This window comes from Diabrotica undecimpunctata, chromosome 5 (assembly GCF_040954645.1).
Source record: "Diabrotica undecimpunctata isolate CICGRU chromosome 5, icDiaUnde3, whole genome shotgun sequence".
In the NCBI taxonomy this organism is placed as follows: domain Eukaryota; kingdom Metazoa; phylum Arthropoda; class Insecta; order Coleoptera; family Chrysomelidae; genus Diabrotica; species Diabrotica undecimpunctata.
Genome location: NC_092807.1, coordinates 18,387,780 through 18,410,489, shown reverse-complemented (window position 1 = coordinate 18,410,489; position 22,710 = coordinate 18,387,780). Strand labels below are relative to the sequence as shown.

The 22,710-nt window shown below is 33.7% G+C and overlaps 1 protein-coding gene across 2 annotated transcripts in view; it reads right to left on the bottom strand.

Annotated features, from left to right (window-relative positions):
- Positions 1-673: 673 nt before the first annotated feature.
- The window catches only part of LOC140441137 (uncharacterized), a 303,792-nt gene continuing 281,755 nt past the window's right edge, over positions 674-22,710 (bottom strand). Inside the window, exons 3-5 of one of the 2 annotated variants that reach the window (XM_072531599.1) lie at positions 19,073-19,265; positions 15,511-15,796; positions 674-3,507 (exon numbers count right to left, since the gene is read on the bottom strand). In XM_072531599.1, coding sequence (XP_072387700.1) covers positions 3,489-3,507; positions 15,511-15,796; positions 19,073-19,265 — 498 coding nt within the window. In that variant the 3' untranslated portion in view covers positions 674-3,488. The remainder of the gene's footprint in view (positions 3,508-15,510; positions 15,797-19,072; positions 19,266-22,710) is intronic. The other variant, XM_072531600.1, reaches the window with a different exon arrangement.

Genomic DNA, 22,710 nt, shown 5'->3' with positions numbered 1-22,710 from the left:
TGCAGGGTAGAGTCGATGGCAAAAAGAGAATAGGTAGAAAGAGGAAGTCATGGCTGCCAAATATTCGAGACTGGACAAACATGACTGTAGACGAATTATTCCACGTTGCAAAAGACAGAGAAGCTTTTAAAAATGTGGTCGCCAACCTCTGTTAATGGGGCCGGCATAGGAAGAAGAAGAATAAAACAAATAAGGTAAATAAAAGAATTTGTTTTTTTTTTAGTTAACAGACCGTTTTGTTTCAAAAACGTAATAAGTACAGACAAGAAGTTTATTAGTTAGAAAAAACAGAGAAAAACCGTTCAGACCTCAGTTGGATGGATTAAAAAAAAACACAAAAGCTAATTGAATTATTTTTTGAAATTATCGATTTAAATACCTACCTCTTGCCGAATGGTGAAGTTATTGAATAGATAAAAAATTTTAATTAACTTGCTAGCTAAATGCTAACAGCAACTATGAAAATGAATTTACTTCCAAGATTGAGCTATTTATATATCCTACAAACAGAATCACCAAACAAATATTAGACTGGACCCCCACAGAGAAACGGAAACCAGAAAGATTATTAACAACATAGATGAAGAGTCTTCTCTTCGTCTATGTGGTTATGAAAGGTTATGCAAGGGCGGATTACATTATAAATATAGTTTTAATATAAATATATATATATATATATATATATATATATATATATATATATTAAAATTATATTTATAATGTAATATATATTTGCTGTACGGGTAAATGTTGCTGTAGAGATTTGAGATCTGAACCATACAAGTAACAGGAATGAATCAACAGAGTTTTTAAGATAACTTCGAACGATATACGCTAGCAAAGAGGAGGTCCTTAGATTAATGAATACAGAGAGTAAACTGTTAAATGACATTGAAGGTAAAAAACAGAATAATTTGGTCATAATATGACAGGCTTCTATAGCAGCGACCACAATTTATTATTTAAAAAAGTCATAGGAAGACAATGAATATTGGACGCACTTTCAGGAAAAAGTTATGTTTTGAGTCTCTATTGACGAGAACGTTTACGAGGAAGTTATGTTGTAATGGGATACTGACAAGCAGCTGCTAGGAACCATTTATTAATGGAAACAAAAAGAAGAAGGTAGTGAATCGTAAAAATTTGGGAAACCGCTAGTTTTATTCCTACTAAAGAAAATAAAGCAAAAATTAAAGATTATAGCTCCATATCTAGACTTTCATATTTAATGACATTGACCAAATATGAAAATATTGTTTTAAAACAAAATTAAGGCCATCACGTACTATACTTAAATCAAATTTATTTTTTATTTATTTCGAGAAAATAGTATCTGGAACCAAATAGATTACGAAAAATATGGAAATTAGTAAACTTATTGCCAAGTCCTCTGGTAAGCGTGGCGCTTTAATGTCAGAAAATCCTTCCGAAATGAACATGTTAAATAATAAAACAAAAGGAACATTACTGCAGGTAGGTAGAGAAAGCCATTTACAGCCCTACATAGGCAAGTTAGTAGTCTGTCTCAAGAATTCTAGGGGTGGAGAGAAAAATATTGTACAAAATTAAACATTGAGCCCTACAACATAAGATCCATTAATAATGATACAAAGATTCACCAATTAGAAGACGAACTATCTAATTTACATTGAAATATCATCGGTTTCGTAAAAACAAAAATAAAAGCGAGCAAACATAAACTACGGAATCCTGCTATATTTTTAACTCATAATAACAACACCAGTTTTATCATGAATAAAAGATGTAGTAGAAATTACGAAGCGTTAATCAGATCTGGTAGCATATGTTATATTTAAAATGGAAAAAACATGCTTTAAAGCAAACAAGTATATGCTTCAAACAATAATCCAGATTACCATTGAGAAACAGATAAAGGCAGAATGAAAAATTATGGATACAATAAAAGAAATGATAGAGATTATATACTGATGATTAACTTGGAAGAAAAAAAACTTTCTGCCATAAAAGAGTGGATGAAGATACCTCAACGAAGGTGAAAACGAATAATAATACATGGACTAGTCATGTCAAGAGAACCAGAAAGGAAAGCGAGTGCTTGGAAGATGCGATGTAGAGATAATATTGAAGCAGTTTTATTGTAAATGTTGGACAATATAAACAACCAGAGGAACTAATAATAATGGATCATTGAAAATTAAGGCAGATTGTTAAGTCAGTGAAGATCCACCAATGCCTAAAACTAGATCGATTACATCTTGTCAACAAATCTATTTTAAGACGTGAGCTTACTGCAGGTAGCAATCATAAACTGGATCGAGCAAAAGTAAACATCAACAGCCCCTTTGAAACAAAAAGGGAAATTAGAAATAAACAGAGATAAGACAATTGCAAAATTAACAAAGTGCAAAAGGAAACAAACAAAAAAAGTGGAAAATTTTTTTCCAGATACAGAGATAACAATATATAAAAACAGACAGGAAATTTTTAGACAATTAAATATAGGAAAATGTCAAGTGTCTCCTACAACCGACAATTACTAGACGTGAAATCAAAAGCACATTGAAAAAAAAACAAAGAAAAATAAATTATCAAGCAAAGATGGCCGTGGGGATGTGGAAGTATGGAGAAAAGGAGAATGAAGAACTACAGACCCATAACTCTTAACTAATGACCATACTTAACGTTATGTTTTAATTAATAAATAAAATATATTAACTGCTGGTTTAAGACAATGGTAAAGGATCAAGCTGGCTGTATATAGCATTCGTGGACTTTGAAAAAGCATTCGCTACCTTAGAACGTTGGGCAATAATAGCTGCTTTACAGAACTGAAGAATTGACTGTCAATATATAGACCCAATCTAAAATATAGATAAAAAGGCAACATCTGCCAAACTGTAGAGTCACAGATAGATACCAGATCTAATGTATCTTGATCATCATTCCATCAAAACGATCGACTTACTTAAGATTAAGACACAAATGAAACTAAAATAATAAAATCTGTTTGTTAATATTCTTTTCGTGTCTATATCGTATCTTATAAACGCATTTTATTGTGTAAAAAATGTGAACTAAATTAAATTTATAAAAAAGGTATAAAAATGTCTACCAATGTTGTCAAATTTATATTTATTTCAATAAAACTAACTACTTACATTTGAATGAATATTAACTGAACCAAATCTTTATACAAAAAGTATTTAATCTACTAACTTACAGATCTGTTATGAAAAATTATAAACAAAAACGACATATTGCACCTTCGTTCTTATGCTGGAATCTTTACTTCTTTTATAAGAAACTAAAGATTTCAGCAGTCACCGTGAGATCCGAAAACCAGTTTATACAAGGAAAACGTAATTTTTCTTAAACAATTTCACTTAAACCTATATCAACAATAGAAATGTAACATATCATACATATAGCCACTGGTCACTGCTTGTCCTTTTGTTATCAAAAGTTTTAAAAAAATTCTAATTAGTTACTAATCACTTAATCTTCTATTAAACTGCTGGCCACACCCTGAAACAAAAGAAAATAACAGTTAGACTTTTTATTTTCGTAAAGACTAGATAAATTAAAAAAATATGTCAATATAATATAAATGGAGTCAGAGTTCGCTCTATGGAGTATGGAGTCAGACACGCAATATAGATAAATTTTACAGAAACACTGTAATATAAAATTCAAAATTATGTGCGACTGTAAATAAGGAAAGACATTTTTCTTTTTTAAAAATATTTTCAGTTAAATTGGCTGAAACTTGGCAGGTAGATAGCCTAGGCCATGCTGATCAAAAGTTCTTATTCTCTCAACATTTAAAAATCAATTGTTATTGAGTTACGGAGCTTTAAAGTGTCGAATTTTTGTCCATTTGAATATACAGGCTGCGCAAAATCTCTGGCTTTCTTTGATTACGGCTAAATTGTGGAGTATATAAGAAAATGTTTCAAACAAAACTGACTCATAATAAATACGTCAAAACCAATGGAATGAACCAACAATGGAATGAACCACAAAAGACTTGCAGATAACATAGTAATTACAAGAAGCATATCCACAAGACATATTTAATCATAAAGCTAAATCGAAGTTATAAAATAAAGATTATTCAAGTATATGCTCCAACAACGGACCATCCTGATAAGCAGATTGAAGAATTCTACGATGGTATCTAAACGGCACTGAAAAAACACACTACACGATTATATGCAGTGACTTTAACGCAAAGATAGATCTAAAGCAGGATGAACAGGAAACAGCACTAGGTAAATTTGGATCGAAAGGCAGAAACGAGCATGGACAAACACTACAACACTATTACAACAAAATCTATACCAGATGAATAGTTTCTTCTCTAAAAAAGACCACAGAAGATGGACGTGGAAAAACCCAGATGGCAAGATCAGAAACGAACTAGACTATATAATCAGTGACAAAAAACATATATTCAACGAGTCCTTAATAGCTTTACCACAGGCAGCGATCATATAATGGTAAGAGCCAAACTAAAATTGGACTTAATAACAGAAAGATCCAAAATGATTAAGAAGAAAGCCGACCCGACATGGAACGAGCCAACGAATTTAAATGAATTCCAAGACAAAACCAATAAAATCCTTCAACAAAATGAATACATAAATAATGTAAATACCCTAAACAAAAATATCGTAGAAGCTATTCGAGAGGCTTAAGTAAAATGCTGCCCTAAAAAACGCCAAGACGAAAAAGTAACCATTGAAACGAAACAACTAATGGCAACTAGAAGAGAAATCAAAGGAAACGAAAGCATTGACGAAGAAGAATTACAAAAAATAAATAAAGAAGTATCAAAAGCTATAAGAAAAGATTTAAGAATGAAAAGGTCCACCGAACTATAGAAGAGAATAAAAGTCAGAAAGTCCTGAGAAGACGGCTAAACAATGGAAAATGAGAAATACACAAACTAAAGAACAAAAGAGGAGTCCCTATATCAAATAGAGAAGAAAAACTACACATAGTTGGAGACTTCAATCAAGAACTATACACAAGTCAAAGAGAAGACCAAACGAACTTGAAAGCCGCCGCATCACGCAAAATCATCAACCAGGGTTTAGAGCTCATACCAGAGATCACACTAAGCGAAATCCAAGACGCAATGAAAAAGATGAAAAACAACAAAGCATTAGGAGAAGATAAAGTCGGGATAAAGATGGGCGGACGTGCGCTTCTCAACCAGATAAAAATTTTGTTTAACTTTTGTCTAACAGATTGTTGCATACCGGAAACATGGAACAATGCAGTAACAAGTTTACTACACAAGAAAAGAGATCAGGCGCACCTAGAAAACTATAGACCAATCAGCTTAATGAACCACATTTATAAAATGTTAAATTACCCGAATAATTACGACAAGATTAGAAAAAAAGTTGGATTACTACCAGCCCCAAGAAAAAGAACAGGTACCACTGATGTCGTCGAACGTATAGCCAAGCTGAAATGGAATTGGGCAGGTCACATAGCCAGACTAAAAGACTCTAGATGGACCAGAAAAGACCACTACCACGCTGGATGAACGACATTAAACGAATATCCAAAAAATGGCAACAATAAGTACAGAACCGTGAAGAGTGACGAAAAATAGGAGAGACCTATGTCCATCAGTGGACAGAATAGGTTGCATGCACAGCTTTTAAGCAAAGAACTGAATTTATGATCGCTTTGCTTTACTAAATTTATCCCAAGTATTTATGCTAGTTTATCCTATCTATTTTCGAGAAAGATCAGTTAAATTTCTTTTTCATGTCAGTACAATGTTATACCTATATTCTGGGAACATATTATAAAGTATGCTTTGAAACCAAAAAACGTTAAATGTATCGGTCAAAATATTTATTAAAATAAATATTATCTTATTGAGCCACAAAAGTTGGTAATATTGTTGTAGTGCATATTTGTAAAAACTTTTTATATTAAAAAAAAAAAAAATTTTCACTTGAGGAATTGCTGAACTTGACATTTCTAGTGGGCTAATGCCTTAGAAACTATTTCATCATCCAGCCTCAAGAGTCCACTGTTAAACATAGGCCTCTTCCTCATGTTTCCAACCCCGTCTATCTTGCGCCGCTCTCATCCAGTTTTTATTGAGTCTTCTTAAATCGTCAGTCCATCTTGTAGGTGGTCGACCGACGCTTCTCTTGTCTTCCCTTGGCCTCCATTCCAATAACCTCTTTGTCCATCGTTCATCTGTCATTCTGGCTATGTGTCCTGCCCATCTCCATTTTAGTTTGGCTATCTTCTCGATGATGTCAGTCACTCCGGTTCTTCTCCTGATGTCTTCGTTGGTTATTCTGTCTCGCAGAGTTATTCCTAACATGGACCGCTCCATTCTTCTCGGCGTGACTCTCAGTTTGGTAGCTGCTGCTTTTGTTAAGGTAAGTGTTTCTGCTCCGTACGTCAAGACTGGGAGGACGCACTGATCAAATACCTTTCTCTTTAGGCGTGTGGGCAGCTCACTTTTAAAAGTTTCTTTCAGTTTTCCAAATGCTGCCCACCCAAGGCCGATTCTTCTCTTCAGTTCATGAGTCTGGTTATCCCTGCCAATCATAATTTCATGTCCTAGGTATTTATATCTTTATTTATATCTCTATCTATCTAGAAACTATTTACTAGATTTAAAACTGTTTAATCACATATAAGCATACGGCATAAGGATGAACGTCAAAAAAAACCAAATATATGACCTATAAGTAAGCGAATACAAATACTTGGGAACCCTCATCAATGAAACAGGTGACCAAAATCACGAGATAAAAAGACGTATTGAAATTGCCAGGTCTACCTTTATAAAAATGAAAAAATTATTTTGTAATCGTGATTAGTATTCAGCTACGAACTAGAACGTTAAAATGATATGTATTCAGTACTTTGCTTTACGGTGGTTAGGCATGAGCTCTTAAACAGAGGAATGTTAAAAATCTTGAAAGCTTTGAGATGTGGTGCTACCGCCGTATACTAAAAATAAGTTGGGTGGATAAAATTACAAATGAAGAGGTAATACGCAGAATAAATAACGATCCAGAAGTTATACTGAATATAAAAAAGACAAAAACTTGAATACTTAGGCCACCTGATGAGAGGACAAAAGTACACATTCCTACAAAATATAATGCAAGGAAAAATCCAAGGACGCAGAAATCCAGGCCGTAGAAGAATGTCCTGGATGAGAAATTTAAAAGAGTGGTTTGGCTGTACCACCAACGAATTATTCAAAACAGCAGTAAATAAAATTAGAATCACCCTAATTATATCCAATCTCCGATAGGAGAGGCACTTAAAGAAGAAGAAGAATCAGAGATAACGGCGCAGAAGATATCCTGCAAAATAAAGTGGAACAGTAGGCAGTACTGTAAACTAGCGCCAAGCGAAGGTTAGTTTTACTCTACTGATGACTCGTCTTTGCGGTAGTAATCCTGCTCAGTACGAGGAACCGCAAGTTCGGACATTTGGTTGACGCACTCACTCGAGCGGGTAATGGTACGAAGCTACCATCCATGGGATTATGCCTGAACGACTCTAAGGCCGTATCCTTTCTATTCAAAGGAGGCAACGATATCTCTTGAAGTTCCGAGAGTCGAAAGGCTCAAAACAATGTAACTTTACTAGGCAATCGTATCGTAGTTCGCTACGTTTGTCGCACGAGCCCTTATTTCCATTGAGATTATCGGTTTACGGTGAGATCGATTCTTGCCAGTAGACCAGATCTTTAGACGGACGAAGATGGGTATTATAATCTTTTCGATGTTGGAACTCGGAATTGTCTGTAGACGACTTACGTACCTGTCAGGGTGTTGTATCTGGTAGAGCAGTTTCCACGCTGCGATCTATTGAGACTCTGCCCTCAGTTTGGGGATTCGTCTTGTCAGTTAGACGAGAACCCTGATATTAAACTGCTGTTTTCTGTATTTTTAAAATTTAAATATTTTTAAAATCATGAATATGTTGCCTATGTGAGTCCATTTTAAATAGGTGAAAGAAATAAGAATAAGACTTACTAACAATCAATTTGTTCTACCACCAAAGACCGGTTTTGCATACCTACATTCCTATCTTAGTTGTTAATATCAATTTTCCACTCAACAACTATCCCTTTACTCGTTAAATAGTTGCAGTAAAACCAATGATCACCTGTTACCAGTTTACCATACGGATTTTTGAACTATGTTTTCTCAGTCAGAATAATTGCCAACTTCAGGGAGGCCAGATCAAGCCCATAAAAGAAAAGAAGAAAAAGAAAAAGAATTTAAATTACAACTTGACAAACCATCGTTCCCTAGAGTCTTGAGGAGGGTTTTATAATGGTATTCGAAAGTTAAGGAACATATAAATGAGCTACTCAAAATGACCAAGTTTACTCAAAACAAATTGACTTAAAAGTGAGTAATAATTGGACCTGGGTAGTAGATAAAAAAATTATTAAATAAAGTTGGTAATTTCGCAAACTTCATTAAAAATTTCATAAATTTCATGTAAATTAGCTGTCTAACGTTATCATGACCACAAAATTACCTATTACTTAAAATTTTAATTGCCATTAGTATTAATTGCCTTTCCCTATGTGCCGATTATATACAAAAATTACAGACAAACAGTTATCCAATCAGCTTATCGACTCTTTACCGATAGCGACTAAATAATCCCGGTTTAATATAAAATAATTTTCAATTAACTGACGACGGTGTCGCCAGTAGTTGTAAATGGCAATCAAGAGGGTAATTTGTGCCGTTTCGCAAAAAGAAAGTGTTACTTTCTTTGACAAATTGGCAATTAGTTGGTCTACGATTATAGGGTACTCTGTTACGTATCAAACGATTACCACTTACCTTAAAATTGTAATATATAATAGAGAAAAAAAAATATTCTTTTCTATATGTGAAATATAAATATTTTATGTTGTGAAGGAATGGCTTGTGTTTTAAATACAATATAAATTTAATATATTATAAATCTACAATCTACATGCGTTATATATTACTTAAAAAGTTTTTTACAAATTTACAAACTGCTCTTAAAAGAGTAGAGCTTGTTGACTAAATGAGGCAAGATAACGAGGTAGCAAAAAGAATAGGGGAAGAAATAAACAAGAGATTGGAAAGAATCACGACAAGGAACTTAGAGGAGGAAAGGGAACTCATCCAAACAGCCATGATACAAGCGGCAAACCTTAGCATTGAAAAAGCAAAAAAAGAGAAAGCACTGGTTCAAAAAGACTTCAAAAGAATCCTAGAGCAGAGGAAAAACTCAAAAATGGGAAATATTAGAAGTGTTACAGAAAAAAAGTAAAGAGTATTATAAAACAAAAAAGGGAGAAGCTAAACGATTATGCAGACAAAAGAAGAGAAAATTACTAGAAAGACAATTAGAAATAATAAAAGACAACTAAGTATGTCCAAAAATAAGTTATAAATTTTTATCAAGGAACAAAAAATTTACGAGCGACACAACATAAAAGCACAATGTTTTACAAAAATAAAGATGGTATGTTTCTAGGAGACAAGACAGAAAAATTAAACAGTTAAGAAGAATATTTCGACGAATTCTTCTTCTTCTTCTTCTTCTTAGCCGCCTTCTGTCGTCCATGTTTGGACATAGGCCTCTCCCAACTCCTTCCATCGGTCTCTATACTGAGCATCATATTTCCAATTTGTTCCGGCTATTCTTTTAATGTCATCAACCCATCTCATCTGTGGTCTTCCTCTTGGTCGTTTACTCTCGTAAGGTCTCCAATATTGTATTGTAGTATTCCAACGTTGGTCTTTTTGTTTAGCAGTGTAGCCCGCGAAGCTCCATTTAAGTTTGGCAATTTTTGTTGTTATGTCCTCGACTTTTGTTTTGGATCTTACCCAGTCGTTCCTCTTTTTATCTGACAGTCGTATACCTAATATTGCTCTTTCCATTGTTCTTTCTGTTGTGGCTAGTTTATTCATGTTTGCCTTGGTTAGCGTCAAGGTTTGACATCCATATGTCATGATAAGAAGGATGCATTAGTTGAACACTTTGCTCCTCAAGTATTGGGATATTTTGCGGTTCTTAAGTATCCAACTAAGTTATCCAAATCCTGCCCATGTTAGTCTTGCTCTTCTAGTAATTTCCGCACTTTGGTTCTCTTTGTCAAGTTTCAGGACTTGGCCTAGGTAGATATATTCCTGGATTTGTTCTTTTTAAGTGCCATTTATAGTTATACGTCGGGGATCATCTGTGTTTGTCATTATTTTTGTTTTTTCACATAAATTTTTAGGCCGACGTATTGGGAGATGGCTGCTAGTTCCTCCATCATAATTTGCAGTTCTACGAATTATTAAACGATAAATGCCAAACAGGAACAGAAATACAACAACGAACAAAATAAACACAACAACAACAAACACAAGAACCAATAGAGAAGGAGGTAAACGAAGTAATAAGAGACCTAAGAAATAACAAAATGAAGAAAGGGAGGCAGCGACGTGCCAGTAGAGATATTAAAAGTAAGACATACTTATAAATACATTATAAAATATGAAAAAACAAAAGTAAAATAAAGACCTACGAAATAGAGATAATAGAAGAATACCAGACTGGTATAGTAGAAGAATACCAGACAGAATACCCAAAAAGGGAAGAGCAAAAACCGATCAAATTTTTATGCTAAAATTATTACAAAACAACAGTTATAAAAAAAATGTAGGTTTGTATATACTCTTTATTGATTTTAAACAGGCCAGGCAGGTTATTACGACTTCATCTCATGAAACGGATTAAATAAAGCAATGAGATCACTAGGAATATCAGAGAAACTGAATCGATTAGTTAAAATGACGCTAGTACAGTCAATAGAGTCATGATAAAAGAAAATTTGTTCATGTAACAGAATTTGGGTACCAAGTGATGTTGAGAAAAAGAAGTGCTTTACAAATATATACGTAAGGCAATATAACAGTAAGTTGTATGCATAAAAAAAAAACAAAAAAAAAAGAAAATAAGCTGCTATAATTTTTAAACACTTGGAAATGAAAACCTACAAATAGTTATTTTCCATGAGTTTTAACCCAAAGCATAAATTAAATATTGAAATAAAAAATTGTGTAGCTACTACTGGTATATTATCTCATTTTTTTTTCTATTTATTGAATACACATACGCTAGTTAATGATGCAAAGTCACATTATTGGGTACAGTTGACTGACTACTAAGTACCAGTTGTCCGGTTATGCAAAACTACGTACAAAAACAAATCTACTGAAAAAAATTTCAAGGAAACTGTCCTCCAAGTGACGTCTTCCAAACGTGTAATTACTGTTGGTTTGCGACAGTCCACTTATTTTCGTTTCTTTGGCTGAACTGCTTATGTTCCTGCTACGTACTTAGAAATATACTCCGTATAAGAAAAACGAATTTATTTATATATGTTAAAGATTAGAAGATATAAATCTAACTTTTAACAAAAATAAAAATGTTTTCTCTTGCGAAACTGGTTTTATTTTAATGAGAACTTTATGTAATAACAATTTAATTTGATTTTAAAATCCTTAGTCATATTTACAAATCATTTGTACCATCAAAACATGATTATACGAGGCATGTTTTTTAAGTAAGTACCGTTTTGCGATTCCGCCGCCGCAGCGCTACGGTCGGCGTTCCGCGCATGAGCGCTGGTTACCTACATCTCTTGTCTACACACTGACGCCATTACAGTCTGATTCTTTATTGTATACTTGTTTACTCCAGTGTTTAAGATGCCTCCAACAATCTTGAGTCACGCTAATTGTGAAGTACGGGCTGTTATACGATTTCTTAGTGCTAAAGGCGTAAAACCGATCGATATTCATCGTGAGATCGTTGAAGTTTACAGACAAAACATTATGAGTGATGGAATGGTAAAGAAATGGGTGAGAGCATTTAAAGATGGCCGCACAAATGTGCATGATGAAGAACGGAGTGGGCGTCCTTCGGTCGTTAATGAAAATTTTTTGCAGAAAGTGGACGAAAAGGTGAGAGAAAACAGACGCTTTACAATTGCATCATTGTCCGACTGCTTTCCTCAGTATTCTCGTAGTGTTTTGTATCGCATTGTTACCGAGAACTTGAATTACCGGAAATTGTGTTCACGTTGGGTTCCAAAAATGTTGACGGATTTGCACAAAACCCAATGTTTAGGCAGTGCATTGACATTCCTTGAGCGATACCACAGTGAAGATAAAGATTTTTTAGACCAAATTGTTACTGGTGACGAAACGTGGGTGGCCTACGTCACACCAGAATCGAAACAACAATCCATGGAATGGCGACATTCATCATCACCCAAAAGAGTGAAGTTTAAGCAAACAATTTCTGCCCGGAAAATCATGTGCGCAGTTTTTTGGGACCGAAAAGGAGTATTGCTAGTGGAGTTTTTGCCTCGTAATGAGACAATCAATGCAGCGTCTTATTGTGAGATATTGAAAAATCTGCGTCGTGCAATCCAGAACAAAAGACGTGGCAAGTTGAGTAAGGGTATCGTTTTGCTACATGACCATGCCCGTCCACATGTGGCTAATCAGACCAAAGATCTTATCAAATTATTTAAATGGGAAACTCTGGATCATCCTCCATACAGCCCTGATCTGGCGCCCAGCGACTACCATTTGTTCCAGCACTTGAAGAAACACCTGGGCGGTCAGGAGGGTATTCAAAAACTGGGCCACGTTATGACAAGTGCCTCAATATTCACGGAAATTATGTAGAAAAGTAGATTAAGGTACAGGCTTTCATGTAAAAATAAAATTATTGCCATATCTTTGCACGTCTTTTTTTAATTCCAAAACGGTACTTACTTAAAAAACACGCCTCGTATATCAATAATTTACCACTCTGTCAAGAAGAGACTACTAACCTTTTTTAAAATTAAACAGAATACAACGTTAATAATTAATTATTTACAGCAGTTTTTCTTTCCTGTTTCATTGTAAGTTTATAAACTTAACCGTTGAACCATCTTTTAAATTCAATAGAATGTATCTTTTATTAGCCATTCTAAAGCCTTAAGGAAATTCTAAAGCTCTTGGTAACCGAGAACGATTCGAAGTTAAGCATTTTGAAAGATTTTTTTAACACTTACAGAACTGGAAAATATGTTCTGATTGGCTGAAATCAACTTTCGTCATCATCATACCCTTAGAATCTATAGTTTTTCTTCCACATCATTAATCCATCTTCTTCGTTGTCCATTAATCCATCTAAGTCTCTGCACTTTAACAAATTTCGCAGTATGTTGATCGATGTATAACGATATAGTACAAAGTTGTATTTTCGACGCCATAGCCTATTTTCATTTACGGCCCCAAAAATCTTTCTAAGAATTTTTCTCTCAAAAATACATTTTGAGATAAGGTAAATGTTTCAGCCCCATATATCAAAACCGGTCTTATTAAGGTCTTGTATATATTAAGCTTTACTGCACGATTTATATTTTTATTTTTTAAATGTTTCATGGAGACCGTGAACAGTTCTGTTTGTTATTGCGATGCGTCTTTTTATTTCGTCGCTTGTCGTGTTTGTTGCGTTTACTAGCGATCCAAGATATGTGAATTCTTTGACTTGCTCATAGGTATGGTTGTTAATTTAAATTCTCTGTTGTTGGAAATTTCTGAAGTGGAAATTGAAACATCAATAAACGTACTTTAACCTTTTATTGTGGCTTATTCATATTTAAATAGTAATTAAATATACTGGAGTTTGAAAATTTATACTCTTCTTCATCTTCTTAGCCTTCTGTCGTCCATATTTAGACATAGGCCTCTCCCAACTCCTTCCATCGGTCTCTATCCTGAGCAACATATTTCCAATTTGTTCCGGCTATTCTTTTAATATCGTCAACCCATCTCATCTGTGGTCTTCCTCTTGGTCGTTTACTTTCGTAAGGTCTCCAATGTTGTATTGTACTATTCCAACGTTGGTATTTGTATCTAGTAGTGTGGCCCGCGAAGCTCCATTTAAGTTTGGCAGTTTATGTTGCTATGTCCCCTACTTTTGTTTTGGATATTACCCAGTCGTTCCTCTTTTTATCTGACAGTCGTATACCTAACATTGCTCTTTCCATTGTTCTTTCTGTTGTGACTAGTTTATTCATGTTTGCCTTGGTTAGGGTCCAGGTTTGACATCCATATGTCATGACAGGAAGGATGCATTGGTTGAACACTTTTCTCCTCAAGTATTGGGGTATTTTGCGGTTCTTAAGTATCCAACTAAGTTTTCCAAATCCTGCCCATGCTAGTCTTGCTCTTCTAGTAATTTCCGCACTTTGGTTTTCTTTGTCAAGTCTCAGGATTTGGCCTAGGTAGATATATTCCTGGATTTGTTCTATCTCACTGCCATTTATAGTTATACGTCTGGGGTCATCTGTGTTTGTCATTATTTTTGTTTTTTTTTTCATATTCATTTTTAGGCCAACGTATTGGAAGTTGGCTGCTAGTTTCCCCATCATAATTTGCAGTTCCTCGAATGTGCTCGCTATAATCACTATGTCGTCAGCGAATCTGAGGTGGTTTAACTTGTTGCCATTAACGTTATTGCCATAGGTTGACCAATTTGTAGTTTTGAAGACGTCTTCTATGGTTATGTTGAAAAGTTTTGGCGATATTACGTCTGCTTGTCTCACTCCTCTCTTAATGGGAATGGGATTTGTATTTTCGTCTAGTTGTACTATCATAGTTGCATTTTTATATATATTATGTATTAGTTGCCTATATCTCAAATCTATTCTACAATTATTAATAGCTTGTTCTATGGCCCACATCTCGATAATATCAAACGCCTTTTCATAGTCGACGAAGGCTAGAAATACGGGTAGTTGGTATTTATTTGCCTTCTCTACCAATGTTCTCATTATCAGCAGATGGTCTGATGTACTATATCCTTTGCGGAAGCCTTTGCTTGTTCAACCGGTTAGTAATTATCCATTTTGTAGGTTAACCGGTTGTTAATAAATCTCATAAATAGTTTGTATACTTGACTGAGCAACGATATAGGTCTATAATTCTGTAGATCACATTTGTCCCCTTTTTTGTGTAAGAGTATTACTAGACTCTCGTTCCAGTCTTTAGGGATCTTGCTATACCGTCGTTCTATATAATTTATACTACGTTCTGTAAAAATGATATAATCAACCTTATTTAGTAGCAAGGAGTTTACTCAACGTACACGTTACGGTATACAAATTCCGCTAATAATTTTACATGACTGATCTAGATACTTTTGAATTAATTTTTTTTACAAAATCCATTTATATTTGGTGGTTAAAAATAGAAATATTTATGCTTTTATATTTTTGTTTATACGTAAATATGTTTTTTTAACGAAATCCTAAAAATATGTTTGAAATTTTAGGACAATAAAGTAAACTAAAATTATAAAAGTTTAGTAAAATAATTTCATCGAATGAAAATATGAACTATTTTTAAACTTTTACTATTTCCTGTATATATGCATTCAATTCCAGAATACAGATGAAAAAGATTTAAACATACTTACGTCAGGAGACCAGGATTGTCCGTTGGATACCAAGAATACTGTGGGAGGTAGTTGTGTGGCGGGGGATGGGGGTGCGGGTGACTCGTAGAATGCGGCGGTGGGTGGATGGGCTGCTGGTGGGGCTTGATATCGCCCCAGCCACCCCCTCCGCCACCGCCCGCCCCTGGACTGGCAGCGGGTTGCGGACCCCCGGCTGACATGTCCGATCCGGGGGTGGAACTGGGAGCTGGCGAGGGGTGTTGCATGTAGCCGCCAGTCGCCGGACTACCGCTAGACGAGCCGCCTCCTGAAACAATCCAGAAAAAAGTGTGGTTACCTGTGGATAACATTTTTAAATACGAACTTTATACTATACATTAAATATCACGAAAACTTTATAATGAATTTTGCATTCTAAGAAGTCTTTTATTGTTAGTTAGCGTTTACAAATATTCATTTATCTTAACACTTAGATTATATAGGAATACGAGAATATATATTTTATATTCATATGAGTTGATCATTATCTCTGTGAGATTTATGTACTTTGTTACTCTACAATTTAGGAACTATAAAACTGTTGAGAAGGATTTCTATTTTTTCGTAATGTAGTCCAATAGATTCTACATGTACTGAGAAAATTTTTAAATAATTCGTAGTATTTTAGATGGGATTCTTTCAATGATGAAAATGTTAAATTAATTTTCTTTATTCTATAGATCCTCCACATCCTAGTGACGTCACTATATCCTAGAGGATACAGTGACATTGTTGTATTCTATATATGGCTGCTATTCATTCTTCACTCTTCTGCGTGTGACGTGTTGCCTCAGAGACAAAGGGAGGGTAAGCATTGGTGCCTTTTATTTAGCCTGACTATCATAGCGGTGATCTTCCTCGCGTTTTTTTATGATCTTCTTTTCCTTCAACCATCAATCTCTCCATACCATCTCTTTCTCTGATTAAAATGAATAACCAAAAGTGTTAAAAATACCTTAATATATTTTGGTTGATAATTATGGTGAGCCTAGTGAGTTTTGGTAATATTGAGGTATTTTTGCTGTAAGCTATCCAGGCTGTGCACATCATTTTGAGAAGACCCACATTTCAAAGGCCATTATGCATTGTGAGTAAGACTTTTGGTGCTCAAACTTAGTACAGGTGTAGTTTGATATTCTAAGAAATGACTGTATCTTTCCAGATTTAAGTAGGTTTATTCGTTGCTTATCGAACCACTGTAAGGTATTTCTTCTTCGCATTCTCCATTGTTTTTAAGAACAGTGCCCAAGCAATTGACACATCTTACCACTTTAAGTGCTGCTATATTTTTTATTTTTCGCTGGTTATTTCTATTTAGATCACTAATCGTGACCTTAGTATCATGTGCATAAATTTTTAGTCCATATCCATGACTAATAGTATCTAGTATGTTCATAAGGTGTTCGAGTTCATCTGTTGATGACGCTAGTATTAATGTGTGGTCAGCATAGCGGAAATTTTTGATTTTTAGATCTGAAATTGCTATTCCTCCTTGCCTTCCATCGAAGAATGCGCATAATATATTTGCTATAAGTATATATTGAATAACGTGGAAGAGATAACACAACTTTGACGAATGCCGTGCCGGCTTTTAGTTTGAAGAGTATGTGATGTTGACTCTTGTGGGTTTTCAGTTTATTGGCACATAAAAACAATTTAAATCAACGGGCGCCAGTAAAATGGTGCCACTATTACATGCGCCACCAAGTTAAAAATCAGTTGTACTTATTGTTTTTGTAATATCTCTTACAATGTCAAAAGTTAAATACCCAAAAACATCAAGAAAATGGTCGACAGAGTAAAATAAAAAAGGTTTTGGAGGTGTACGAAGAATATCTTGCCTATGGAACTACAAACTTTTGTGATAAATTTAGAAATACTACTTTTGGGAATTCTATATAAATTCTATATATTTCTGTCTGTAAAGATGCACATGAATCTCCAGAAACCATAAATCCTAATATCACTTGCCATTTTACACGAGTTTTGTGTCATTTTTAGATGATTCAAATATGCTTCCGGGTCTTCATGTGCTAACTCTTCTATTAAACTATTACTTCATGTGCTAACTCTTCTATTATACTATTAGACACTCCTAACGTACTTTAAAGTGATATCCATAGACGGTCTCACCATCTGCGCTTTCGTTTTTTCTGCAATGTTTTCTCCAGTATATTTGCAATTGTAATGCTAAAATTTGCAAAATAACGCCATTTGCAGTTAACATTGTTTCATTCAGGAAACCTGCGGCTCTGTTTGCTCTATTCACTTGATCTTCACTTCTGTTTCGAGCTTTTCAAAGCTAGATAATGCGATGCCTAGATATTTAAACTACATCACTTGTTTTATTATCTGGCCTTCCAGCTTCAATTTACATCTTAGTAAATTGGCTTTTATAACCATGCATTTTGTCTTTTTTGGGGAAATTACCATGTTAAATTTTTTGGCGGTCATATTAAATTAGTGCAGCATACGTTGTAAATCATCTTTACTTCAAGAGAGTAGTATTGAATAGCAGATGAGAATCACTACTTGGAATATCAGATCACTCAACTCAAGGGACCAAGAAATAACCCAAGTGCTGAAAGAGAAAGAAATAGATATTTGTGCTCAACATGAAACAAAAAAAGGAAAAGGACAATCAAAATTAGGTGAATACATACAAATCTACAGTGGAGAAACAGGGCCGAAGAAGGTGTAACCTTACTAATTACTAATACACCAAAGGTACACAAATTCACATCAAAGAGTGTCAACTTGTAACAGCAAAAATAAGAATGGAGAAGGAAGACCTGAACATTAACGGAGTGTATGGCCTAGAAAATAACAAGCTAAGGGAAGTGTTATAACCAATTACAACAAGTAGTAGATTAAGTCAGACGGAAGATAGTCAAAAAGACAACGAGAATGTTAAAAACGAAAATAGAGAGAACTGATGATCAAGTTCTGCATGAATTACGAATCTAAAATAAACAACACATTCTTTGACTACAAAGACCAACACAAATATACATTTAATAACACCCGTGGACAAAGATCTATGATAGATTATGTTATAACTAACAGAGATATACATCCATCGTAAATAATCGACGTAAGATGCCTCAACTCATCAGATGTAAGTAGCGGCCATAGCCAAGTATTATGTAAAATAAGAACCATCCTGAAATACTTCACACTCCAAGGGCGGCGCCAACACAAACAAAGATCAAAATTGAAGGACTAAATACGGAATCCAAATCTACGGAATACTTATACAGAAAAAGAATATCAGAGAAGATGGCTGGGAATAAAATATTAGAAAACATTTAAAATTATAGTTACAAATTGATTAATGGTATTCTTAACAAAGTATCGTGTCCAGATCACAATCCGGGTGTAAGCGGTACAAAAATAAGAATCTGCTCTGGTTCGTCCTAACTAGTGGGTACTATACCAATAAGTACTGTTTTACTTATAATTTCGTTTTATAAGTCCTATACAATATTTTCCAAACTATATAGAAACATCTGTATAGTAAAAATACCATAAAATAACAGTTTACCTTCCATTTTGATCCTACCTTGCATCATATTCTGACCCTGTGGTCCCGGACTACTAGAAGGCATATTGGAATTAGGACCTAACAGACCAGAATGACCACCAGGTGTACCATTGTTGTTGGTACCGCCCGTCACTTGTGCCGCTTTCATCATCTTCTTGTATTTACTTCTTCTATTTTGAAACCATATTTTAACCTGCAACAAAAAAGATATTTAAGTATTTTTTCGAAAAAAATAGATTATCGTTGTTTGTACAATCCAAATGTCATAATATCATTTTGTTAAAACAATTAGTAGGCCCTAGAGTACCATGTGTCATAATGACATAAATTTTATAATAAATTATATTCCTCTAATTTTATTGTTTTATTAATAATCTAAAGGAAAATGTGTTGTCAGATTGTTCTTCGAGAATCTTATTTGAAATTCCTTTTACTATGCTACACATCAATATTATCATTTCGGATTTACAACTAGCCTCCTCAAGAACTTCTCTCCAGTCGTTTCTACCCATCGCCTTTCTCCGCCAAGCACGTATTCCCACAGTTTATCAATTGACCTTGTTCTGGGTCTATTTTCTGACTAATTGGTACATCAACGTACATTGTTCTAGCTGGGTAAGCTTGTTTCATCACCATGCTCTACCCACCCCAGACGCCCTGTCTTAATTTATTTTACGATGTCTGGTTCCTATTATATTTGTAATTTTATAAATGTTAAATGAATATTAATTTAATGATTTTCTTTCTTGTTTTACTATTTTTATTCCAAAAATGATTGAAACTCAACTTTCCTTTCAATTAAATATCCTATTTAATTAATATTCTTTAACTTAAATTGCTTAATTACCTCAGTTCTATTATTTTTGCCTACTCCCGTATTTACACCCCGTATGTTAGCTTTCATCTAAGTACTTCCAACTGAGTCCAAGAGTAATGCGTGTGTTGGTAATTTTGTTCGTCAGTGTCAGTTATCGCTTCAAAATGGGAGGATGGGATATGTCTTCTGTATTTGAACAATCATTTCATTTTATAAACCCATTTTATTGTTTATTCTTTTTTTTGGAGTAAGTTAATAATTAAGCTGTTTAACATATTCATGTTTCTATATTCGCAGTTGATGATTTTCTTATAATTTTTTTGAATTTTTTTTTTTAACATACCTTACCTCTAAATGTCTGTGCTTCATTTAAACATTATAAAGATTATAAAAATATCTAGTAGAATTTTTTATTTAATTTATTTTTAAGTTTAAACATTTCTTTTAATGTCAAAAGTCATATATATACGTATTTGTACAAATTATATTAATTTGATTGTCCTTGTCATTGCTAATGTTTTTATATCCATTAATTTTTTGGAACCTCATGACTAGGAAAGACATTTCTTTATGCTGTCATAAGATACAAGATTTCTTTTTGTAGTCTATTTTATATATTGGGCTTTGTCTTGTTCCCCTTATTGGTGCAGCACCCTAAATAATAATACGTGGTACTGTTCACAACTACTTGTCTAAGGGATGTAGCAATCCTAGCTGCTTCCATGATAGACCAACATCGCCATAGAAGCCTGATATGATGAAGTCTGAAGACCGACATCTCCATCTGAAACCCATAATTAGCTCTATGTGGGAATACATTCAACTCTTCTCCAGCTTAAGCAATGTATATTTTACATTTTGATTTTACTGCAAAGCTTAAACAAGATTTGCTTATCAAATTTTATTTCTTTATATTAAATAAATATGATTAGTTAATACATATAACCTTTTATTTGTTTGTGTCAAATTTCGCATTGTACAGTTTGCATTAACATCAGACATCTCTATACCTGAGAAATGTTGGATCTTAAGTACCGTTTTATAGTTATACAACTCAGGTGTAATTTAATTGCTTAACAATTGGCACCCAATGGTCTAGCTGGTAGCTTTATTGTTACATATTGGTTGCTGTCTTGTTACACATTGGTGCCCAACGTGGGGAGTCAGTGATTAAAGTAAAATTAAGAAGTTGTATCGTGATCTTCACACTCCCTTGTCGTTCATCGCTCCCTAGTATGTTGCACGTATACGTTAATATTTATGTAATAATTAATAGAACCTAAGAAGTACGAGAGAGCTTATTCTTACTTAGTTGAAATTTTTTAGCAGTATTTTAAGATAGAGAAAAATTACTCACTGGTTAATGATTTTCATAGTAATATTAATTAAAAGTAATATTAGCTGAAAAAACCCAATAATTTTGAGATTAAAGATTATTAAGTTTTTCTTCCAAACGTTCTTTAACAGTTTTATTATATTTAGTGATAAAGTAAGTAAATGTCTTTTTATTGTTCTTCAAATTTGATACAAAAACAGATGGAGAAGTTAAAATTGGACTCCAAAGCTCATGCTAAAAAAATTTGTATTTGAACTGCGGACGTCAAGTAGGATATCAAACATTTTTCTTAGTGTATTGATATAAATTTGGTGTGTCTAGCAATAAATTTCTTAATTAAAGCTATTTCATTCATACGTCAGTTAATAAAAATACACGTGATGTTTTGTCAAGAAGTAACATTGGAAATTCATATGTCAAGTCCTCATCAAGCTAACGCCATAAAAAACAGGTACTTGAAAATCATAATTTATTAGACACATTCGATATGACATGCTCGTGAATATTAAAATGTTATTTACGAGGGAATTTACGTACATATGGTATCATAAATTCATTTGTAAAAACTTGAGAAATAATGTAATAGCTTTTGATAGTACCTACTCAATCTTTCTATTATGTAAGAGACATTGTAAAGGCCAAGTGATAAATTTCACACTCTTCTATTAGATCGGCCACATTTCTTAAGTTGTCCGAACACTAATTAAGCAAAGGATTTATTATAAATATATGTCGATAAAAAGCATTCGAGATGTGGACCTACGAAAGAATATTAAAAATAAGTTGGGTAGACCGAATAACAAATGTTGAGGTCCTCAGAAAGATGACAAAGGAAATGGAAATCATGAATACGATTAAGATAAGAAAGTTACAATATCTCGGCCACATTATGAGAGGGGATAAAAACATGTTGCTACAAACCACAATGCAGGTAAAAATACAGGGAAAACGAAGTATTGGAAGAAGACGCATCTTCTGGCTCAACAATCTGAGAAAGTGGTATAATTGCAGTTCCGTCGACTTGTTCAGAGCTGCAATCTCAAAAGTGAAAATAGCTGTGATGATTACCAACCTCCTTAGAGGAGACGGTACCTAAATAAGATATATATATATATATATATATATATATATATATATATATATATATATATATATATAAATATATATACATTCTCATTTATTGCTCCTATTCCATCTTATCCTATCACTATATCATTAATAAATATCTATTTTTTAAAAGCTATGGGAATTCTATTTCAGAAGCCTCCAATGGCAAATTAACGTCCATTTGTGATAACATATAGTTGAACAATTCCCCGTCCACTCCAGAACTATCCACAAAATATGATTATCTTCCTTACTTCCCAAAATTCAGTAATAAACTTAAAAACTCTTTAGAAACTTAAGAAACAGTTAAAATAGCCTTAAAAACACAAATTGGAGAGTTGTTTTCGAAGGCCAAAACTACGGTCACTCCTTTAGAAC